This window comes from Myotis daubentonii, chromosome 9 (genome assembly GCF_963259705.1).
Source record: "Myotis daubentonii chromosome 9, mMyoDau2.1, whole genome shotgun sequence".
NCBI classification, from domain to species: Eukaryota; Metazoa; Chordata; class Mammalia; order Chiroptera; family Vespertilionidae; genus Myotis; species Myotis daubentonii.
Genome location: NC_081848.1, coordinates 7,504,340 through 7,523,007, shown reverse-complemented (window position 1 = coordinate 7,523,007; position 18,668 = coordinate 7,504,340). Strand labels below are relative to the sequence as shown.

Genomic DNA, 18,668 nt, shown 5'->3' with positions numbered 1-18,668 from the left:
TCACCCTTCATGTAACATCTACCATGAAGCCTCTAGGGCAGTGGTTCTCAACCTTCTGGCCCTTTAAATACAGTTCCTCATGTGGTGACCCAACCATAAAATTATTTTCGTTGCTACTTCATAACTGTAATGTTGCTACTGTTATGAATTGTAATGTAAATATCTGATATGCAGGATGGTCTTAGGCCACCCCTGTGAAAGGGTCGTTTGTCCGCCAAAGGGGTCGCGACCCACAGGTTGAGAACCGCTGCTCTAGGGGGTCTTCTGCTTCTACCCACCAGAGACAGCAGGGTTGGTCCCCTCCCACCCGTATGTCCAGATCACCAGTGGGCTAGCCTGGGCCCCCACTCCAGGACCCCATGGACTCTGCCCACTGGGCACCCCGCTCACTGCCCCATCTAACCACAGTCAAGCGCAGCGTGATGATGGGAGCTAGGGGGTGCAGGTTGATGACAGTTCATTTTGTTGTTGTTTTGCTGTTGATTGCACTTTGGTACAAATGTGTTTTAACCAAATTATTGCAAAGCAGTGAGTGTTGCTCTGGTTTAGGTATCTGCAGCCAATTATGTTTAATGTGAAAGACAACAGCCAGACTGCAATCCGCCAAACACTCGGGCCTGTCAAGCACCACTGAGACGGAATATGCTCTCAGACCCAATGGCGGGCGGGAGGGGGAGGGTCCCCGCTTTCATCAGCAAGGTGCTGTCTGGCCTCGCCCAGGCAAGCTCTTGCCCTGCCATGGTCTGCGCCATCCCTGGCCTCTGTCTTGGCTTATTTCTCTGTGGTTCTCTTCCAGAACAGGAGACAGAGAGGAAGGAGAAGAACCCTGAACTCAACTCAGAGGTCTGGCCAGATCAAGAGTTGTAGCTACACTGTATGAAAAAGAGCCCTGGGCTCGGAACTGGGAGACATCGGGGCTCTTCCCAGCTCTGTCGCTAACTCACCTCACTGAGGGGCCGAGCTTCATTTGTTAAAATCTATAAAGCAGGCCTATTAGGTTACCTGCCAGCAAGCTCGCAGCGAGGATTACATAAACCACACCATGTGCCTAAGGCCACCCACCAAGCACACCCTCTGACACGTAGAAAGCCTTCTATTGCTTTGAGAATCAGAGAAACGGGAAATTTCAGATGTTTTTTTTTCCCAAACCCCAACAGTAAAGGTCCCAACCCATTCATTTGATCAGCAAGCACTCACGGAAACCCGCTACAAAATAGGCGTTCCTTTAGGCTCTGTGGGAGATTTAACAGGTTGCTGTTTGCACCCTCAAAGGGTCCACCGTCTGGTGAGGAAAGCAGCCCTGTCATTCCCTGGTTTCTCTCAAGGGAGGAGACTAGTTTGTGTTTATTAAAGACAAATCCCGTCACCATCCCAGAGGAAAAAAAAATGGCAACAACAATCATAGTGATTTTATGAGACTCAGATTTCCAGCTACAAAACCCACTCAGCACCCTGCGTGCCAGCCCCGCTGCAGGCCTCGCTGGGCCTCTTCCGTCGGCCTGTGGCGGGTCCCCTCCTGCCGCTGCTCCCTGCTCCCGAGACTGAGCTGTGGCCTGCAGGGACGGGAGCCCTGGCTTAGACCCTCTTTTCAACAGATTTCTTGTCCCTGTCCAGGTGGTGATTCGCAGGCGCCCGCTGGTCTACGTGGTGAGCCTGCTGATTCCCAGCATCTTCCTCATGCTTGTGGACCTGGGGAGCTTCTACATCCCCCCCACCTGCCGTGCCAGGATTATCTTCAAGACCAGCTTGCTGGTGGGCTACACCGTTTTCAGGGTCAACATGTCTGACGAGATGCCACAGAGCGCAGTGCGCACCCCTCTGATCGGTAAGCAGCCTGGGGTCGCCAGACATTTGTCTCGCATGACTCCTGGCAAAGATTTGCTGTTGCGTTTCAGATCTGGGGAGGGAGAGGCCCCCGAGACTCCAGCTAACTCCACCTCCTGGTTCCTTCCCCCAGGCGTCTTCTTCACCGTCTGCATGGCCTTCTTGGTTCTCAGCTTGTCTAAATCCATCTTGTTGGTCAAATTCCTTCACGATCAGCAGCACAGCGGGCAGGAGCGGCCCCTCTTGGGCCTTGGAGGGGACACCGATGCTGATGGGCTTCTAATGGATCGCAGGACCCAGCTTGTTGGGGCGACAGGTTTGTGAGAAGCTTTGAGGTCCCTACCCTCAGCACCCGTTCCCACTGATGGAGCACCAGGCTGCGTGAAAAGTCTGAAACATCTGCTCATTGGCCTCTGTGCTGCATTTTACATGGCCTTTCTGGGGACTGAAGGCCACTAACTCCTGCTAGCTTCCCAGAAAGTTTCATTTCAGCTTGGAGGTCAGGTCCTCAATTCCCTTAGCTTGTTTTATTTCCTAGGTGCCGTGTGCACAGGCATGCGCCTGTGCGCGCGCGCGCGCACACACACACACACACACACACACACACACTGTGTAGGTATAGCTTTGGATTGCAGTTGCTTAATGTGCAAAGGTTTAAAAATCATCTCTGCCACAAAGCTCTGCCTGGGTCAACATGGGCTGGCCCCAGCTCAGAAAGCCGCCTCAATGGGTCTAGCCTGGACACCCCACATAGATATGCTCTCCGGGGCTCCCTTCAGCAATTTCATCTCTAGGAACCTGGGGCTCCTTGTCTATAAAAATGGAGATAAGAATACCCAGCCCTAGAGTTGCTGTGAGGATTGACTAAGACAAAACATAGGAAACACAGTCTGGTGCCTAGCAAACAACAGTGGTAAGGAAATGGTAGCTTCTTCTACCTATTATAATTATTAGTAATATTGATATTAGTTCTATGTAAAAACTTAAAGGGTTTTTTCTTCATTCTGAACCCCTCAGCAGGCGGGAAGAGAGTCCCCAACCCCAACTCAGCCCACCGCCCAGTTTTGCCTACAACCCTTCTTGAAGGGTGAGGCCATCAGCCTCAGTGGGAAGTCCACGGGGCCTTGGCCGTCCCTGGTTGACTGGGGTGTTCTCCTCTCTCACGCAGAGTCCTCTGTCTGTCGAGAGCACCAGGCCCCCTCAGGGACCCTGAAGGAAGTCTTGTCCCAGCTTCAGTCCATCAGCAACTACTTCCAAGCCCAGGACCAGGCGGCCCAGCAGGAGGTCGGGTGGCTGGCCCTCCTGGAACGCGTTGACCGACTGCTCTTTCAAGGCTACCTTGTGATGTTGGGGCTCTACGCCATCACGCTGTGCTCCCTCTGGGCACTGTGGAGCCGCCTGTGAAGACGGGTTTGGCTGGGCTCCATCAATGTGCTCTCGCAGCGGGTGGAGGCTGAAAATTCTGTGGGGAGATTAGAGGAGAGGAATGGTGGGTTAAAAGCTCTCCAGCCCCTGTTGCCTCTTTTCATTCAGTCCAGGGATGCACACCGAATGAGAGAGTAAATGACCCAGGGGTAATGTAGTCATGATGAAAATGCAGAAACAGTTTGGGGCACACAGGGAAAGTTAGCAATCTCTTTCAGAAAATCCCTAAGTACATCCAGCATGCATGTATGTTTCAGCAGGTTTATTTAAGTGTAAGATCCTTCCATCTCCCAGCCCTGTCTTGGTCACTTATTTAGTCACTCAACAAAACCTTTATTGGGTGTCAAATAAATTCTAGGCATTGTGTTAAGCACACCAGAAAATACAAAACAAGTTAGTCACAGCTCATCCTTCCCTTGACTGGATTCCTGAGGTCAACCTTGCATCGACCTTCAGTTCCCTGTAAGTCCAGACATCTCCCTGCCCTGTTCCCTGGCTCACACTCCATTGCAACCCGAGCCTCTCTGCCATGCCTGTATCCTGAAGCTCTTGTTCCACTGTGAGTCCATCTTCCTCTGCTGCCTCAGCAGCCAGTGCATCACTGTTGGAGGAAAACCAGGTGCCAAGGCTTCCAGGGCAGTCTAGGTCCACACAGCCAGCACACACCACGTGCAAGGCACTGAGTTGGGGGACAGGCTCACTACATGGCCCTTGGGCTCAAGGAATTTATAATCTATCCTGTTTCAGTCTGCGTGGGCCGCCATAACAAAATGCCACAGGCTGGGTGGCTTATACCAAGATTTATTTTCTCACAGCTCTGGAGGCTGGAAGTTCAAGATCAAAGTGCTGGCGGAGTTGGTTTCTTCTGAGGGTGCTCTCCTTGGTTTGTAGATGGCCGTCTTCTCCATGTATCCTCATGTGGTCTTTTCTCTGTGTGTGTCTGTCCAAACTTCCTCTTCTTACAAGGACACAGTCATATGTGCCCTCATGACCTATTTGACCTCATGTCCTACTGACCTCATTTAACTTTAGTTACCTTTTAAAAGGCCCTATATCCAAATATAGTCATTTTGTAAGATATAACATATACATTTGGGGGAGACACAATTCAGCCCATAACTCTGACGTGATTATGGAGGCTGGCAGGCTTGAGACTCAGGGAGAGTTGTAGTCTGAGTCTAAAGGCAGGGTTTCCTCTCGGGGTAGGTCCGTCTTTTCCTATTAAGGCCTTCAAATGATTAGATGAGACCCACTTACTTTCTTGAGGATAATCAGTTTTATTCAAATTCTACTGACTTAAATTTTAATCCCATCTAAATAAATAACTTCAGAGGAACATCTAGAATGGTACTATGGCCTGGCTAAGTTGACACATAAAATTAACCATCACCACCCTGATGGCTCCTTAGCTTCCTATCTGTGCCCACAGCTCCTCATCCTGAACAAAAGAGCCCTGATCACCTGGCACCTGGTAACCTAATCCACTTCTGGCTCATACTCTTTCGTAGCCAAATCTGCATTGATTTGCCTATTTTGTGGCAGTTCCAGTGGCTTCATAACCTGAATCCAAAGATTAGAATTCAAGCCTTCCACAAAATTTCCCTCCCCTTACACTTGACTCCCTTCATTTCTCATTGCGTCCGATGACAGTCCTTAGTCCAGCCAAGCGGACCTGCTGGCCACCTTCCTGGGGGGCCTTACTTCCATCTAAGCCTCTCCCTTCAGTTCACTAACCTGAGTGTCACAGAGTCCTGCGCACAGCAGCCTCCTTCCCCCATCCGTTGTCACTTTGTCACCTCATGACCCTGCCCTCTTCTCTATCTTTAGTCTTACATTACCCTTTATCCTCCTCCCTTTGAATGTTTTGTGTGTGTGTGTGTGTGTGTGTGTGTGTGTGTGTGTGTGTACATCACTTGTCAAATAGATCACACATTCCTAGGGCAGTAATCCTGTTTTCTATTTCTAGTTTATCCCTCATCTCTGCCCAGGTCCATACCGAGTTTTGCTTATGGCAATTCTGCAATAACTATTACAGAGCAACTCATTCTAACTCATTGATGGTGCACATATTCCCAGTGGGTCTTCCCAAGTCTGATTGGCAGCATCTGCCTAAGGTCCAACACCCAGTTCCTCAGCGTCTCTCACTCCAAGGCAGCCACCGGGAGTTGGTGGGTAGGAGAGCATGGTGGGCTGGATGACAGTCATCACTCCTAACGCTGCCACAGAGGATGCGAAAGTCCAAAGCTGTTTGCTAAAAACTTTTCCAGCACTCAAATTGCCTTTTAAAAAAACCTGCCTCCCTCCTTCCTCCTGCCCCCAAAGAAAAAGAATTTAAATTCAAACAGCCTTTACCTGCATCCTCTCTCTCTCATTACCTCCCAGTTAGTGCTCAATGCCAATTGCCCATGAAATTCCACTGCTGCTGTTAATGAAATGAGGAGCATAAGAAGTTTGTGAACAGGAAGTGTCCATGCAAGCCTCCACCTGTCTCCCTCCTCACTTCCTACTCTGTACCACTGGCTTCCTCTGCCTCGACCTGCTCAGTGAGCCTCTAAGTCGATCCCTCAATCCCCCTTCACTACCTCCGTTGCTAGAGGAGGAAAAAGCCGGCGGCGAACTCCCCGCTATGGAGTCTCCTTCCTTTCCAGCCGTGTTTTGGAGAAAGCACCTGGCTTACGTCCCGGCGCCACCACTGTCTACGGGGGGACCTGGAGCTTAGCTTCTCAGAGCTTCAGCTTTAACTACAGTATTTGACATTGGGCTGCTTATACTTACTCTACCCACATCACAGAATGGTTAATATCAGAATGAAGCAATGTACTCAACAGCACTTTGAAGAGTAAATAATACACCGCAAAATAAAAATACCTGCTTGCTGTGAGCAGATGGGTTCCAGTTTTGAGTCTTTGGTGTGGGCTCCCATTCCAGCCACCTCTATCAGAATCCAGTTATTGTCTCTGGTACTTCCCGAAGTGCTTTATTCCAGGATCCCAAGGTCAAGGCTGAAGCCATCGCATGCCTCCTTGTAGGGGACTTGGAAGGGGAGGAGGTGCCAAAGGGACTTTCTATCCCACTCCTATTACAGCTCCTTCCTTGCTCCCTTCCCAGAGAATGTCTTTCAAGCCCTGGTAGGTGTGGCTCAGTTGGTTGAGCATCGTCCCATGCACCGAGAGGTCACTGGTTTGAATCCTGGTCGGGGGCACATGTCCGGGTTTTGGGATCCATCCCCAGTAGGGGACATGCAGGAGGTTGCGGGTCTCTCTCTCTCTCTCTCTCTCTCTCTCTCTCTCTCTCTCTCTCTCTCCTCTTCTCTAAACTCAATTAAAAATATTTTAAAAAAAAGAACATCTCTCAAGTTTTTTACATCAGCCCATAAGAAGCAGCCCTTTAGGAATGAAGACTGGCCAATAAGCTAGGTGCCAGTGTGGCCTCCTCTGCTCATGTGCCAAGTGATACTGATCTCAACAAGGCAAGCAGGCCCAGGGCCAGCTCTACATCCAGTAAATGCCATTACTAACAAGTGGCACCTGGCCGACGTGGCTCAGTGGTTTAGCATCGACTATGAACCAGGAGGTCACGGTTCAAGTCCCAGTCAGGGCACATGCCCGGGTTGTGGGCTTGATCCCCAGTGTGGGGCGTGCAGGAGGCAGCTTATCAATGATTCTCTCTCATCATCGATGTTCCTATCTCTCTCTCTCCCCTTTCTCTCTGAAATCAATAAAAATGTATATATTTAAAAAGAAGATAAGGGGCATGAAGGACCTCCTCCCGGGAGGTGTCCCTCCACCATGGGCGGAAGATGGGGTGCCAGGAGCCCGTATTTACAGAGCAGCCTTAGCGCAGCCCCCCCCCCAAGTGTTTATAAATCTCACGCTGCCTATTTCATAGGGGAAGGAAACTGAGGAACAGAGCAAAAATGGGCTTTTCCCAGCTGTGAGTGCTCCTGCCATCTGCCGTTTCCCAGAACCGAAGGTAGTTTCTGCTCTCACCAAGAAACCACACTCCGATTCTGGGGACGTTGGCGTCTGGAATAGAGGTAGTTAAGCACAGCCGCCGGCTAGAAGGCAGCCTCTGTTCGTCGTTATGTCTCAGAATAAGTGCCGGTGCTGCTCGGTTTCTCGGAGCCTTTGCAGCCTTTTGTGTGGCCATTCATTCGGTGGCAGAGGGTCTCGCTCTCCTCCCAGACACCCCATCTCCTTCCTGGGCTGTGCAGAGGAGAGGAGCTTTAGTGGGCAAGGAGCTGAGCCCTCGCCTCTCCCATGTCCAGGACCCAACCATCTGCGGGGTCTGGCTTTAAGCCTGGGCAGGTCAGACCAGGAAGCCAATGAGAGAGCTACCAGCATGAGACCACCCAACAGATAGCGCTCCCCTCCGCACTGGGCTCCCCAGGTCCTCTCACTCCTCAAGGATCTGCGCATGCACAGGAGAGGCCAGGAACAAGGGCTGGGGCTTACGGCTTTGAGGCTGCCCTGCGGCCCTGCGGTGTCTAAAAACTCCAGATCTTGGGTGTGCGGGCAAGGAGTTTCTCCACCAGTTCCTGGACGGTGGATGGTCACCTCGGGGCAGAGGCCTCGGTTCTATGTTCCCTCCAGGAAGGCTGTGCCTCCCTCCCTGCAAGTCCAGGCACCTCCCTGCCCCATCCCTGGCTCACACTCCATCTCAGCAGCCTGAGCCTCTCAGCCCTGTAATTTACCTGCCGAGGGAGGCGGTAGGAGCTTTGTAATTAGCGGAGCAACAGCATGGAGGCTCTTATGAGCAGCCAAGCCCCCGCCACACTCTGGTGTCTGTAATTGAAACGACCCCCGCCAGCGGTTAGATTGGGGGACTGAGCAGCCCAGTGTGCTGCCGCGGCCCCTCCCCTGTCCTGTCAGGGGGGTGATGTAGTTAAGTTTATGCTTCATTTGGCAGAGTCTGTAAGTAGGAATCGCAGGGAGGGCCTCCACAGGTGGGGAAGGGACTGCTGGACAGGGGGCAAGCTCTGTGACAGGCCTCAGACTCCACCAGATCAGGAGGTGGGGGGAGCCCCCTTGGCCTCACTACCTCTTCCCCGGCCTGGTGCCAGGCTCCAAAGATCCGGAGTGCTTCCAGGCCCAGGGGGTTCATCAGCCCCTCTTGGTGCCACTAGGGACCAGGCTGCATGCGGACAGCCAGCCCCTGGTCAGACTCCACTCCCAGTCACCCTGCGAGCACTCTCAGGAGCGCTCCAGGGGGAGAACCAAGATGGCGGCATAGGTTAACGCCGGAGTTTGCTGCCTTGAACAACTACTTCAAAAGTGAAACCAAAAAACGGAAGGGACATCACCCAGAACCACAGGAACGCTGGCTGAGTGGAAGTCCTACAACTAGGAGGAAAGAGAAATGCATACGGACACTCAGAGGAGGCGCAGTGGTGAAGTCAAATTCTGAGGTGCGGAGTGCTTGGAGCGGGCTGGCGGCGGAGGGTGCGGTTGTTGTTTTCAATCGGGAGGGAGTCGCAGACTCTGAGCACCAGATCCGGGCGAGTCTTTAGGGACCCAGACTCAAACGGGAGAAGCGGGACTGTCTGGCTTCGGTCAGAGCGAGGGCAGCTTTCTCTCCCAGCTTTGCAGCGGGTGCTGGGACTCAGAGAGGCAGAGCCCCTTGGGACAGGACTGAGAGCCGCCATAACTGCTCTCTCCGGCCCACTCTGTTGATCCTGTGCGACCCGCCCCGCCCAAGCCCTGCACAGAGGCATTTGCCGGATAGCCTCAGGCAAAGGCTAGATTAGCACCTCCCTAGAGGACAGAAGTTCTCTCACTGCTGACACAGCTGATTCTCATAGCCACTTGGCCTGGAGGTCAAACCCTCCCTGGAATTAGCTACAACAATCAAGATTTATCTATAAGACTGCGAACAAAGACCACTAGGGGGTGCACCAAGGAAGCATAACAAAATGCGGAGACAAAGAAACAGGACAAAATTGTCAATGGAAGAAATAGAGTTCAGAACCACACTTTTAAGGTCTCTCAAGAACTGTTTAGAAGCTGCCGATAAACTTAATGAGATCTACACGAAAACTAATAAGACCCTCGATCTTATATTGGGGAACCAACTAGAAATTAAGCACACACGGACTGAAATAACGAATATTATACAGACGCCCGACAGCAGACCAGAGGAGCGCAAGAATCAAGTCAATGATTTGAAATGCGAGGAAGCAAAAAACATCCAACCGGAAAAGCAAAATGAAAAAAGAATCCAAAAATGCGAGGATAGTGTAAGGAGCCTCTGGGACAGCTTCAAGCGTACCAACATCAGAATTATAGGGGTGCCAGAAGATGAGAGAGACCAAGATATTGAAAACCTATTTGAAGAAATAATGACAGAAAACTTCCCCCACCTGGTGAAAGAAATGGACTTACAGGTCCAAGAAGCGCGGAGAACCCCAAACAAAAGGAATCCAAAGAGGACCACACCAAGACACATCATAATTAAAATGCCAAGAGCAAAAGATAAAGAGAGAATCTTAAAAACAGCAAGAGAAAGAAACTCAGTTACCTACAAGGGAATACCCATACGACTGTCAGCTGATTTCTCAACAGAAACTTTGCAGGCCAGAAGGGAGTGGCAAGAAATATTCAAAGTGATGAATACCAAGAACCTACAACCAAGATTACTTTATCCAGCAAAGCTATCATTCAGAATTGAAGGTCAGATAAAGAGCTTCACAGATAAGGAAAAGCTAAAGGAGTTCATCACCACCAAACCAGGATTATATCAAATGCTGAAAGGTATCCTTTAAGAAGAGGAAGAGGAAGAAAAAGGTAAAGATACAAATTATGAACAACAAATATGCATCTATCAACAAGTGAATCTAAGAATCAAGTGAATAAATAATCTGATGAAAAGAATGAACTGTTGATTATAATAGAATCAGGGACATAGAAAGGGAATGGACTGACTATTCTTGGGGGGGAAAGGGGTGTGGGAGATGTGGGAAGAGACTGGACAAAAATCGTGCACCTATGGATGAGGACAGTGGGTGGGGAGTGAGGGCGGAGGGTGGGGCGGGAACTGGGAGGAGGGGAGTTATGGGGGGGGGAAAAAAAGGAACAAATGTAATAATCTGAATAATAAAGATTTAATTAAAAAAAAAAAAAGGAGCGCTCCAGACCGAGATCGAGGAAATCGAGGTGCTATTGATAGTCCTTCTTCTTCCCACCTCCCGGCCCAACCTCGGCTCCTCAGCTCCTCCCCACACAAGCTCCTCCTCCACCCCAATCCCACCCTCCTGCTGCCTCTTCCCACCGTGTGGCCCTTGAGCACCAAGACTGAATTTGGTCAAGTTTCACAGTAGCCGAAGTTTGCCTACATTTCTGCCTGCTCCCTCCTCTTCCCTGCCCACGTCCTCCTAGGAACCTATGCCACCACACTGACTGAAGGACCTCTCACTGCTGTGCTCTGCCTAAGTCTTCCTTCCCCAACACAATGCACAAAACCATCAGAATCCCTCCACTTGCACCGATTCCTAGACAGTCAGCTTTCCTCAATACTATTTGGTGGGAGGGGTCATACCAGATACTTAGCTGGGCACATGTATCCCCAGAAGGGCACAGCGGTGTGCCAGGTGCACTCAGAGGGGCACAGCAGTGTGCCAGGTGCACTCAGAGGGGCACAGCGGTGTGCCAGGTACACTCAGAGGCCCAGAATGAACATAGCTCATAGATCATTAGTTTTACTTAATGTGGTATTATTAGAAAAATGAGAGACCTGGTGCACGAAATTCATGCACGGGACGGTGGTGGGGGGGGGGTGTCCCTCAGCCCTTCCTGCACCGTCTCCAATCTGGTTCCCCTTGGGGGATGTCTGACTGCCAGTTTAGGCCTGATCCGGGACCACTGGCTCCTAACCACTCACCTGCCTGCCAGCATGATTGCCCTAACTGCTCCCCCCTGTTGGCATGATTGCCCCCTAACCGCCCCCCACTGCTGGCCTGATCACCCCAACTGCCCTCCCCTTCTGGCCTGATTGCACCTAACTGCTCTCCCCTGGAGGCCTGATGGCCCCTAACCGTCTTTGCCTCGGCCCCCACCACCGTGGCTTTGTCCGGAAGGACGTCTGGAAGATGTCTGGTCTAATTAGCACATTACCCTTTTATTAGTATAGATTACTTACTTCCCTATAAAAACAAATACTGATATATTTTGATGAAGAAGCAAAAAATTAGAGTTAAGATAAAACTTAAGACTTCATGGAAGTGGGGGGGAGTTCTTTAGTTATGCTCCTGCCTCTGCTACCAGGACAGCTGGGCCCGCCAGGCACTTGCCAATCACTGTGCTCTCCACAGTCAGAACATTCAAGCACTGGTGCAGCCAGGCAGCTTAATTACGGGCTGTGGGCAGGTGGTGGAGCTGGCTCTGTGTGTGCCATCCGAAGAGAGAGGGAGTGAAGAGAAAGGAAGGCCCTTCCCCTGCCCCCATCCCCTGATAGCACCCTCTTTTCTGGAGAACCAAGCTGCCAGCACCACAGTCAGGTACCCCCTTTTCCCTCAGCACCCACTCACTGCGGGGGCAAACCCTGAGCCATCCAGCCTGCTGTGTCATGGCCTGTGTCTCCAGGGACCTCCGTGGGAACCCCTCTCCTTGTGTGATGTGCAGATGTAGCCCTTAGTTCAGCCAAACCCGCTCCTCTCCCCCGAGCTCACACTGAGAACATGGGGCGGAGGCCGGCCTGAGACTGTCATCCTTCCTGTATCTATGGCACCAGTACCAGCCTGGCCCAGAGAATGGGCACAGGGGGTTTAGATGAAGGAACATGTGCCCAGTTTCCCGATCCGAGGTCTCACATCACAGCATTGGTGTGGGTGTGGGGAGGGAAAGAGCTCCAGGTGACAGGGTCAGCCGGCTGCTGCCACCAACTATTACCCAGAGCCACTCAGTGAAGCCGGCATTCTGTCTCCTTATCAGGTCCCCAAGGCTGCCCAGTGGCCTGCTCTCCCCGCCACCTTGTCTCAGCCCCAGTCCCCGGGAGGGATGAAAGCTCTCTCCATCTCAGACCTGGCCCTGCTGGTGAGCTTTCAAGCGCCCATTAGGTTTTATGGGCGCTGCTTCCCGGACTGCAGGAGGAGATGGCTCTGGGCTGCAGTGCAGGCCCCCAGGTCTCCCTACAGCCTGCCCATCCTTCTGCCACTCAGCGCCCCCTCTTGCCTTTCAGCTACTAGGACACCCTCCTGACACCTGGACTGGCCGCTGGGGTACCTGGGCAGAGCCCGGGGTTGCTACTGTGGCTTGGTAGGCCTGGGGTCTCCTGGCCTCTTGGGGCAGCAGGGTGGGCATGTGTGTGCACATGTGTGACTGAGGTGGTAACTCAAGGTTGGAGAGGAACTAGACCAGCTCGTTCAAAGCGCTCATTTTGTAGATGAGGCCGAGAAAGGACAGCAATAAGCCCGAGATAACGATAAGACGATGGTAATGATGCTGATTACTGAAGCCACAGCCTGTGGGACACTTCCTGTGTGTCACGCATCGCATGGGGACTTCCAATATTGTGTCTGATGTAGCCTGTGGTAGGGTAAACGTGTAGATACAGAAACCAAGGCCCAGAGAGGTTAAGTAACTTGCCTACCATCACACAATGAGAAAGTGAAAGAGTGGAATTTGAACTCAGGGTTATCTGACGTAATATCTAGTGGCTTTGTTAGTATCCAGATGCATCCAGTACCTCTAGTGTTCAGAGAGATGATGATAATAACAAGTGCCCTCTGTCCCAGGGAGCTGTGGCAGTTAAATGAGCTCCCGTGGAGGTGGGACCCGCAAAGGTAAGGAATTCTTACTCTCGACCACCGAGCCTGAGGAGACCTGGGGTCTTCTGCTTCCCGATGCAGTTTGAGGTTTGTCCTGCTGGAAAGATGCCCCACCCCAGTGCCCTCGAGGGTCCTGGATCAGAATCCTGGGGACCCCATCTGCTCCCAGCCCAGGCTAAAGAGAAGCACTCAGCTTGGTGATGACAGATCGAGCTGCAGAATTCGGAAGGTTCCCATGAAATGAGAGAACATGCTCTGCAAAGTGCTGCTGCTCTCTGGGCTCCTGAAATCACCTCCAGGGGAGCCAGAGGGGAAGGAGTTTCCAGGATGACAATCAGGGGCAACAGCAAATGCGCAAATGTGATGTGTCAGCAAATGGGCAAAGTGCTGTACAGTTCTGGGGGCCTCTTCATTTAGGGCTAATCAAATACCGGCAAGCAGGAAGCCAGAGGGTCCTCTCGGGGAAGCTACTCCAGGCCAGCAAGGCCCTTCAGGGCCTAGTTACAGGGTTGGGAAAGCTCCAGAGGAGATGGAAGTGGGTGGCTCAGCTGGGAACACACTCTGGAGGAGGAAGCTATCAGGGTGCAATCCCTCGGGAGGTTGCAGGGTCCTCCTACCCCAGCCTTGGTTTCTGAGGTTTTGTATGATGTGAGGAAACAGACCTGAGTTTGTGCCCAAGGAATGGCGTTACTAGTTTCCCGTGGCTGCTGTAACAAATTACCATAAACTTAGTGGTTTAAAACCATACAATATAGTATTCTCTTACAGCTCTGGAGGTCAGAAGCCCAAAATCAGTTTCACTGGATGAAAGTCAAGACGTTGGCAGGACTGGTTCCCCCTGAAGGGAGAATTCATTTCCCAGCCCTTTCAGCGTCTAGTGGTCACTCATTCCTTGGCTTGTGGCCCCTCCTGTACCTACAAGGCTCACCATTCCAGTCTCTGCCTCTGTCAGCACATGGCCCTCTCCTCTCTGCCATCAAATGTCCTTCTGCCTCCCTCTTACTAGGCCACAGTGCTACCGAGCAGCAAAGACATGTCATGTAGCCCATCCCTCTATCCATTAACAAATGTCTGTTCACACAACTGTGTCCTGTAGGAGGTGATTCAGAACTGGGGCCCTGCTGGGTTCTCTGAGTAAGACATTAACATTCATTCAGCAAATGTTGATTGAGCCCCTATTAAGTATCAGTCTCTATGACAGGTATTTGGGATACAAGTACCTATAACAGACAAAGCCCCCAAAGCTCCCTGGCCTCATGGAGCTAACATTCTATTGGTGGAGGAAGAGAATAAAGAATCAATGTAAGTCAATCATATGGAATGGCATGAAGTGATGGGGCCATGGGAAAAAAATAAAGAAAATAGGGCAGGTTAAGAGGGGTGGGGCCAGGACAAGTGAGGGGATTAATGAGTAGTCAGGGTAGCCCTCACTGAGCAGGTGAGATTTTGGCAAAGATTCGAAGGAGGTGAGGGGGAATTAGCTACGTGGCCATGGGTGGGGGCAGGGAGCTCCAGGCAGAGGGAAGAGCTGGAGCGAAGGTTGTAAAGCAGAAGATGCCGGGGTTGTTAGGCACAGGAAGATAGCTGATGGGCTAGGGGGCCTCTGTGGAGCCAACCAGGCCAAACCCAGAAGAAAAAGAGACGATAAAGCAGCTCCAGTTCTCTGAACTCTCTGGTTTGGGACTCTGGAAATTCTCTGAACGGGGCGCCAGTTCTGTGGTTAGGAATTGAGTGACCTTGCTGATGTCACTGATTCCCCCCGAGGTTCACTTTCCTCACTTATAAATTGTACCATCCATTCACGTCCCTCATCCGTTCATTCACCCAACTCCACCAACCACCCATGCGGTCCCAGGCCAGCGGCACAGCAGCCTCATGTGCAGCGTGTGCCCTCCCTGCCCAGGGCCCCTCCTGCTCCAGTTCTCTGCTGCAAGATCTGAGGGGCGTCGCCTATGGACAAGGAGGCATGATGGTGGAAGGACTTCTCATCGACAAGGAATGGGACTTCTTCCGAATACACCCAAAGGGCAGCGCTGAATGGGTAGAAGTTTTAAGGAAACCCCTCTGGGAAACAAAATAAGAGAAATATCTGCAAAAATGAAACGGGCTGTCACGGGAGATCCCCTCGTCCTTACAGGTCTGCAAGCAAAGCCGGAAAGGTAATTTTCTGGGGACGTGAAAGAGGTTTGGGTGTTGGATGGAGGCTGGACTAGATGGTTTTAAGGACTGAGGGGGTTTTCTTTGATATCTCTAACTCTAGATGATATTGATACGAGAGGAGGTTATGTCTAAACACTTCAGTATGGGACTCTGGAAAATTCTCTGAACTGGGCACTAGTTCTGGGGTTAGGAATTGCGTGACCTTGCTGATGTCATTGATCCTCCCCGAGGTTCACTTTCTCACTTACAAGTTGAGACTCCGTCAAGCACCCTTGAGAGGTCCCAGGCACACGGCTCAGCAGGTTCAAGGTGAGATGTGTTGAGGGCCTTGCTGAGGTGAGTGACACAGTGGTCCCTGAAAGCAGGAGGGCCATGTGACTTCCTTGGTCAGTCCTGCCTCTCCTCTGCTTCTTAGCTGAGTCCTTCCTATGAGGGCTTCTTGTCTGCCCGGTGTCAGGAGTGAGGCTGGGATTTTTCTCATGCCTGTGCTGTCCATGTTGTCCCATCTCTCTGCTCACACAAGACTACAGCTTCTGTGCCCTAGAGTATCTGCTCTTAGGTAATGGGAGCTCAGGGGATCCAAATGGTCCCCATTCCAAGGAAAGCATTACTGCACAGGCCTGCCAGTGCCCAACCTCAGACCCGAGTCATGGCAGCCATGGGACAAGGACAGTCTGCAGAGTACATCCCCGGAACCAGGGGAGGCAGCCAAGGACCCAGCTCCCACCTCAGTTCCCAGGTCCTGAGGAACCAGCACATGTGGATTTCACTAAATACTAGTGCCCCTATACTAGTGCCACTCATTCATTCGCCCAACAATATTTATTGAGCACCTACTATGTGACAGATACTCTTCTAGGTTCTGGGAATTCAACAACTAACAAAACAGATCCAATAAATGGTGTTGGGAAAACTGGATATCCACATGCAAAAGAATGAAACTGGGCCCCTGTCTTGCACCATTCACAAAAATTAACTCAGAATGGATTAGGGGCTTAAAGGTAAGACCTGAAACCATAAAACCCCTAGGAGAACACATAGGAAAAAAAGCTCCTTGACATTGATCTTAGCCATCATCTTTTGGATATGACACCAAAGGCAAAAATAAACAAGTGGGACACCATCAAACTAAAAAGTTCTGCGCGGAAAAGGAGCCATCAACAAAGTGAAAAGGCAAAGTATAAAATGGAGAAAATATTTGCAAACCATCTATCTGATAAGGGGTTAATATATAAAATATATAATGAGCACATACAGTTCAGCAGCTTAACTTAATAATCTGACTTAAAAATGGGCAAAGGACCTGAATAGACATTTTCCCAAAGAAGATATGCAAATGGCCAGCAGGTAAGTGAAAACATGCCAACATCACTAACCATCAGAGAAGTGCAAGCCTAAACCACAATGAGCTGTCATCTCACACTGTTATAAATAAGAGAAGAAATACATAGTGGTGAGAACATGGAGAAAAGAGAAGCCTGCGCACTCTTGTAAATTGTAAACGTAAATTGGTAGAGCTATTATGGAAAATAGTATGGATGGTCCCCAGAAAGTTAAAAATGGAACTACCTTATGACCCAGCAATCCAAACTATGGGCACATCTCCAAGGAAACAAACTCGGGATCTCAAAGAGATCTCTGCACTCCCATGCTTATTGCAGCATTCCTCACAGTAGCCAAGATATAGATGGACACAAGAGAAGAGCCTGCCCATGGATGAGTGGATAAAGAAAACATGATGTATCTCTATCTAGAGATATAGGTATGATAGGAATATTTATTATTCAGCCATACAAAAAGGGAAATCCTGACATTTGCAACATGATGCTAAGTGAAGCAAGCCAGAGAAAGACAAATACTATATGATGTGACTTATATGTGGAAATTTCTTTTTTAAAGTGAAACTCAGAGAGGCAGAGAGTAGAATAAATGGTGGTTGTCAGAAGCTGGAGGAAATGGGACAATGTTGGTCAAACGGCACACATTTTCAATTATGAGTAAATTCTGGGGACTCAATGCACACACGGTGATTATGGTTAATAATACTGTGTTCGCCTGGCTGGTGTGACTCAGTGGTTGAGCATTGATCTATGAACCAGGAGCTCACAGGTTCGATTCCCGGTTAGGGCACATGCCCAGGTTGCGGGCTCGATCCCCAGTAGGTGGTGTGCAGGAGGCAGCCTATCCATGATTCTCTCTTATCGTGGATGTTTCTATCTCTCTCCCTCTCCCTTCCTCTCTGAAATCAATAAAAATATATTTAAAAAATAATAGTACTGGGTTGTATACCTGAAGTTTGCTAAGAGAATAGATCTTAAGTATTCCTTCTCTCACACACAAAAGATAACTATGTGAGGTGACAGATATGTTAACTCATGCGATTGTGGTAACCATGTCACAATGTATCCGCATATCAAATCATCACTTTGTACAGTTTAATATACATAATTTTATCTGTCAGTTATACCTCAATTAAGCTGAGGGGGGAAGTAATCCCTGCCTTGGTGGAGCTTACATTCTCTGGGGAGAAACAGACAATACACAAGATAATTAGACAAAATATATAGTATGTTAAATGGTGACATTGCTATGGAGGAATACAGGGAGTGCTGGGGGTGTGATTTAGGAATGTTGGTCTGAGAAGGTGACCTTTGAGAAAGGTGACAGCCACTGGGGTCACAGATGAGCTGTTCACTTCCAGTTCTCCCCTCCCCTCTTTCCAGGCTCCGCGCTTGGGCCACTGGGCCAGGCTGCTGTGGAACAGCCCCTTCAGGTTTTATTGCTGTGTCTGACTGTCTGAGAGTGTTCACAACCCACTGCCTCACTCATTTATGAATCCCATTGATCCCTTCTATTTGTAAAGGGGAGGAAACTAGCAGCTTTAAAGTATGTACTGTGTCCTGGGTGCCCTGCTACATGCTTTACAGCCATCATTTCATTTCATCCTCACCATGATCTGTGGGTAAGTGTGGTTAGACCCACCTTAGACATGAGAACACTGAAGTTAGTTACTTTAAGCATCTTTTTTGTTGTTGATGATGAGAGAGAGAGAGAGAAACAATGTGAGAGTGAAACACCAATCTGCACACACAGAAATTGAACCCAAGACCTTTAAGGTATGGGAAGATGCTCCAACCAACTGAACCACCCGGCCAAGGCTGCTTTAAGCATCTTGACCAGGACCATATAACTAGTAAGGAGCAACTGAGATTTGAGTTCAAGTCAAGTCTGACTCAAAGAAGTCTTTTTCCCCCCATAACACCATACATTGTGTTTTTTATAATTGTCTGTATTATGGGGAAGAGGGAGCAGGTATCAGAATATCTGGGAACAGGGACACATAAATCGAACCCAGTGATACTGATATTGCCTTTCTCGTACCAGATTAGTACTTGCTGAACTATATTATTCTCAAAAAACAATCCTACAAAAAGAGGGAGAATGAGGGACATCTGGAATACTGTCAACATTTTTTTTTTAAGTCCTATGGATTTGGTAG

At 50.1% G+C, this 18,668-nt stretch overlaps 1 protein-coding gene across 1 annotated transcript in view; it reads left to right on the top strand.

Annotated features, from left to right (window-relative positions):
* HTR3B (5-hydroxytryptamine receptor 3B) overlaps window positions 1-6,460 on the top strand; it is a 54,685-nt gene extending 48,225 nt beyond the window's left edge. The window contains exons 8-10 of the mRNA XM_059710634.1: window positions 1,615-1,825; window positions 1,958-2,140; window positions 2,993-6,460. Coding sequence (XP_059566617.1) covers window positions 1,615-1,825; window positions 1,958-2,140; window positions 2,993-3,228 — 630 coding nt within the window. The 3' untranslated portion in view covers window positions 3,229-6,460. The remainder of the gene's footprint in view (window positions 1-1,614; window positions 1,826-1,957; window positions 2,141-2,992) is intronic.
* Window positions 6,461-18,668: the final 12,208 nt, after the last annotated feature.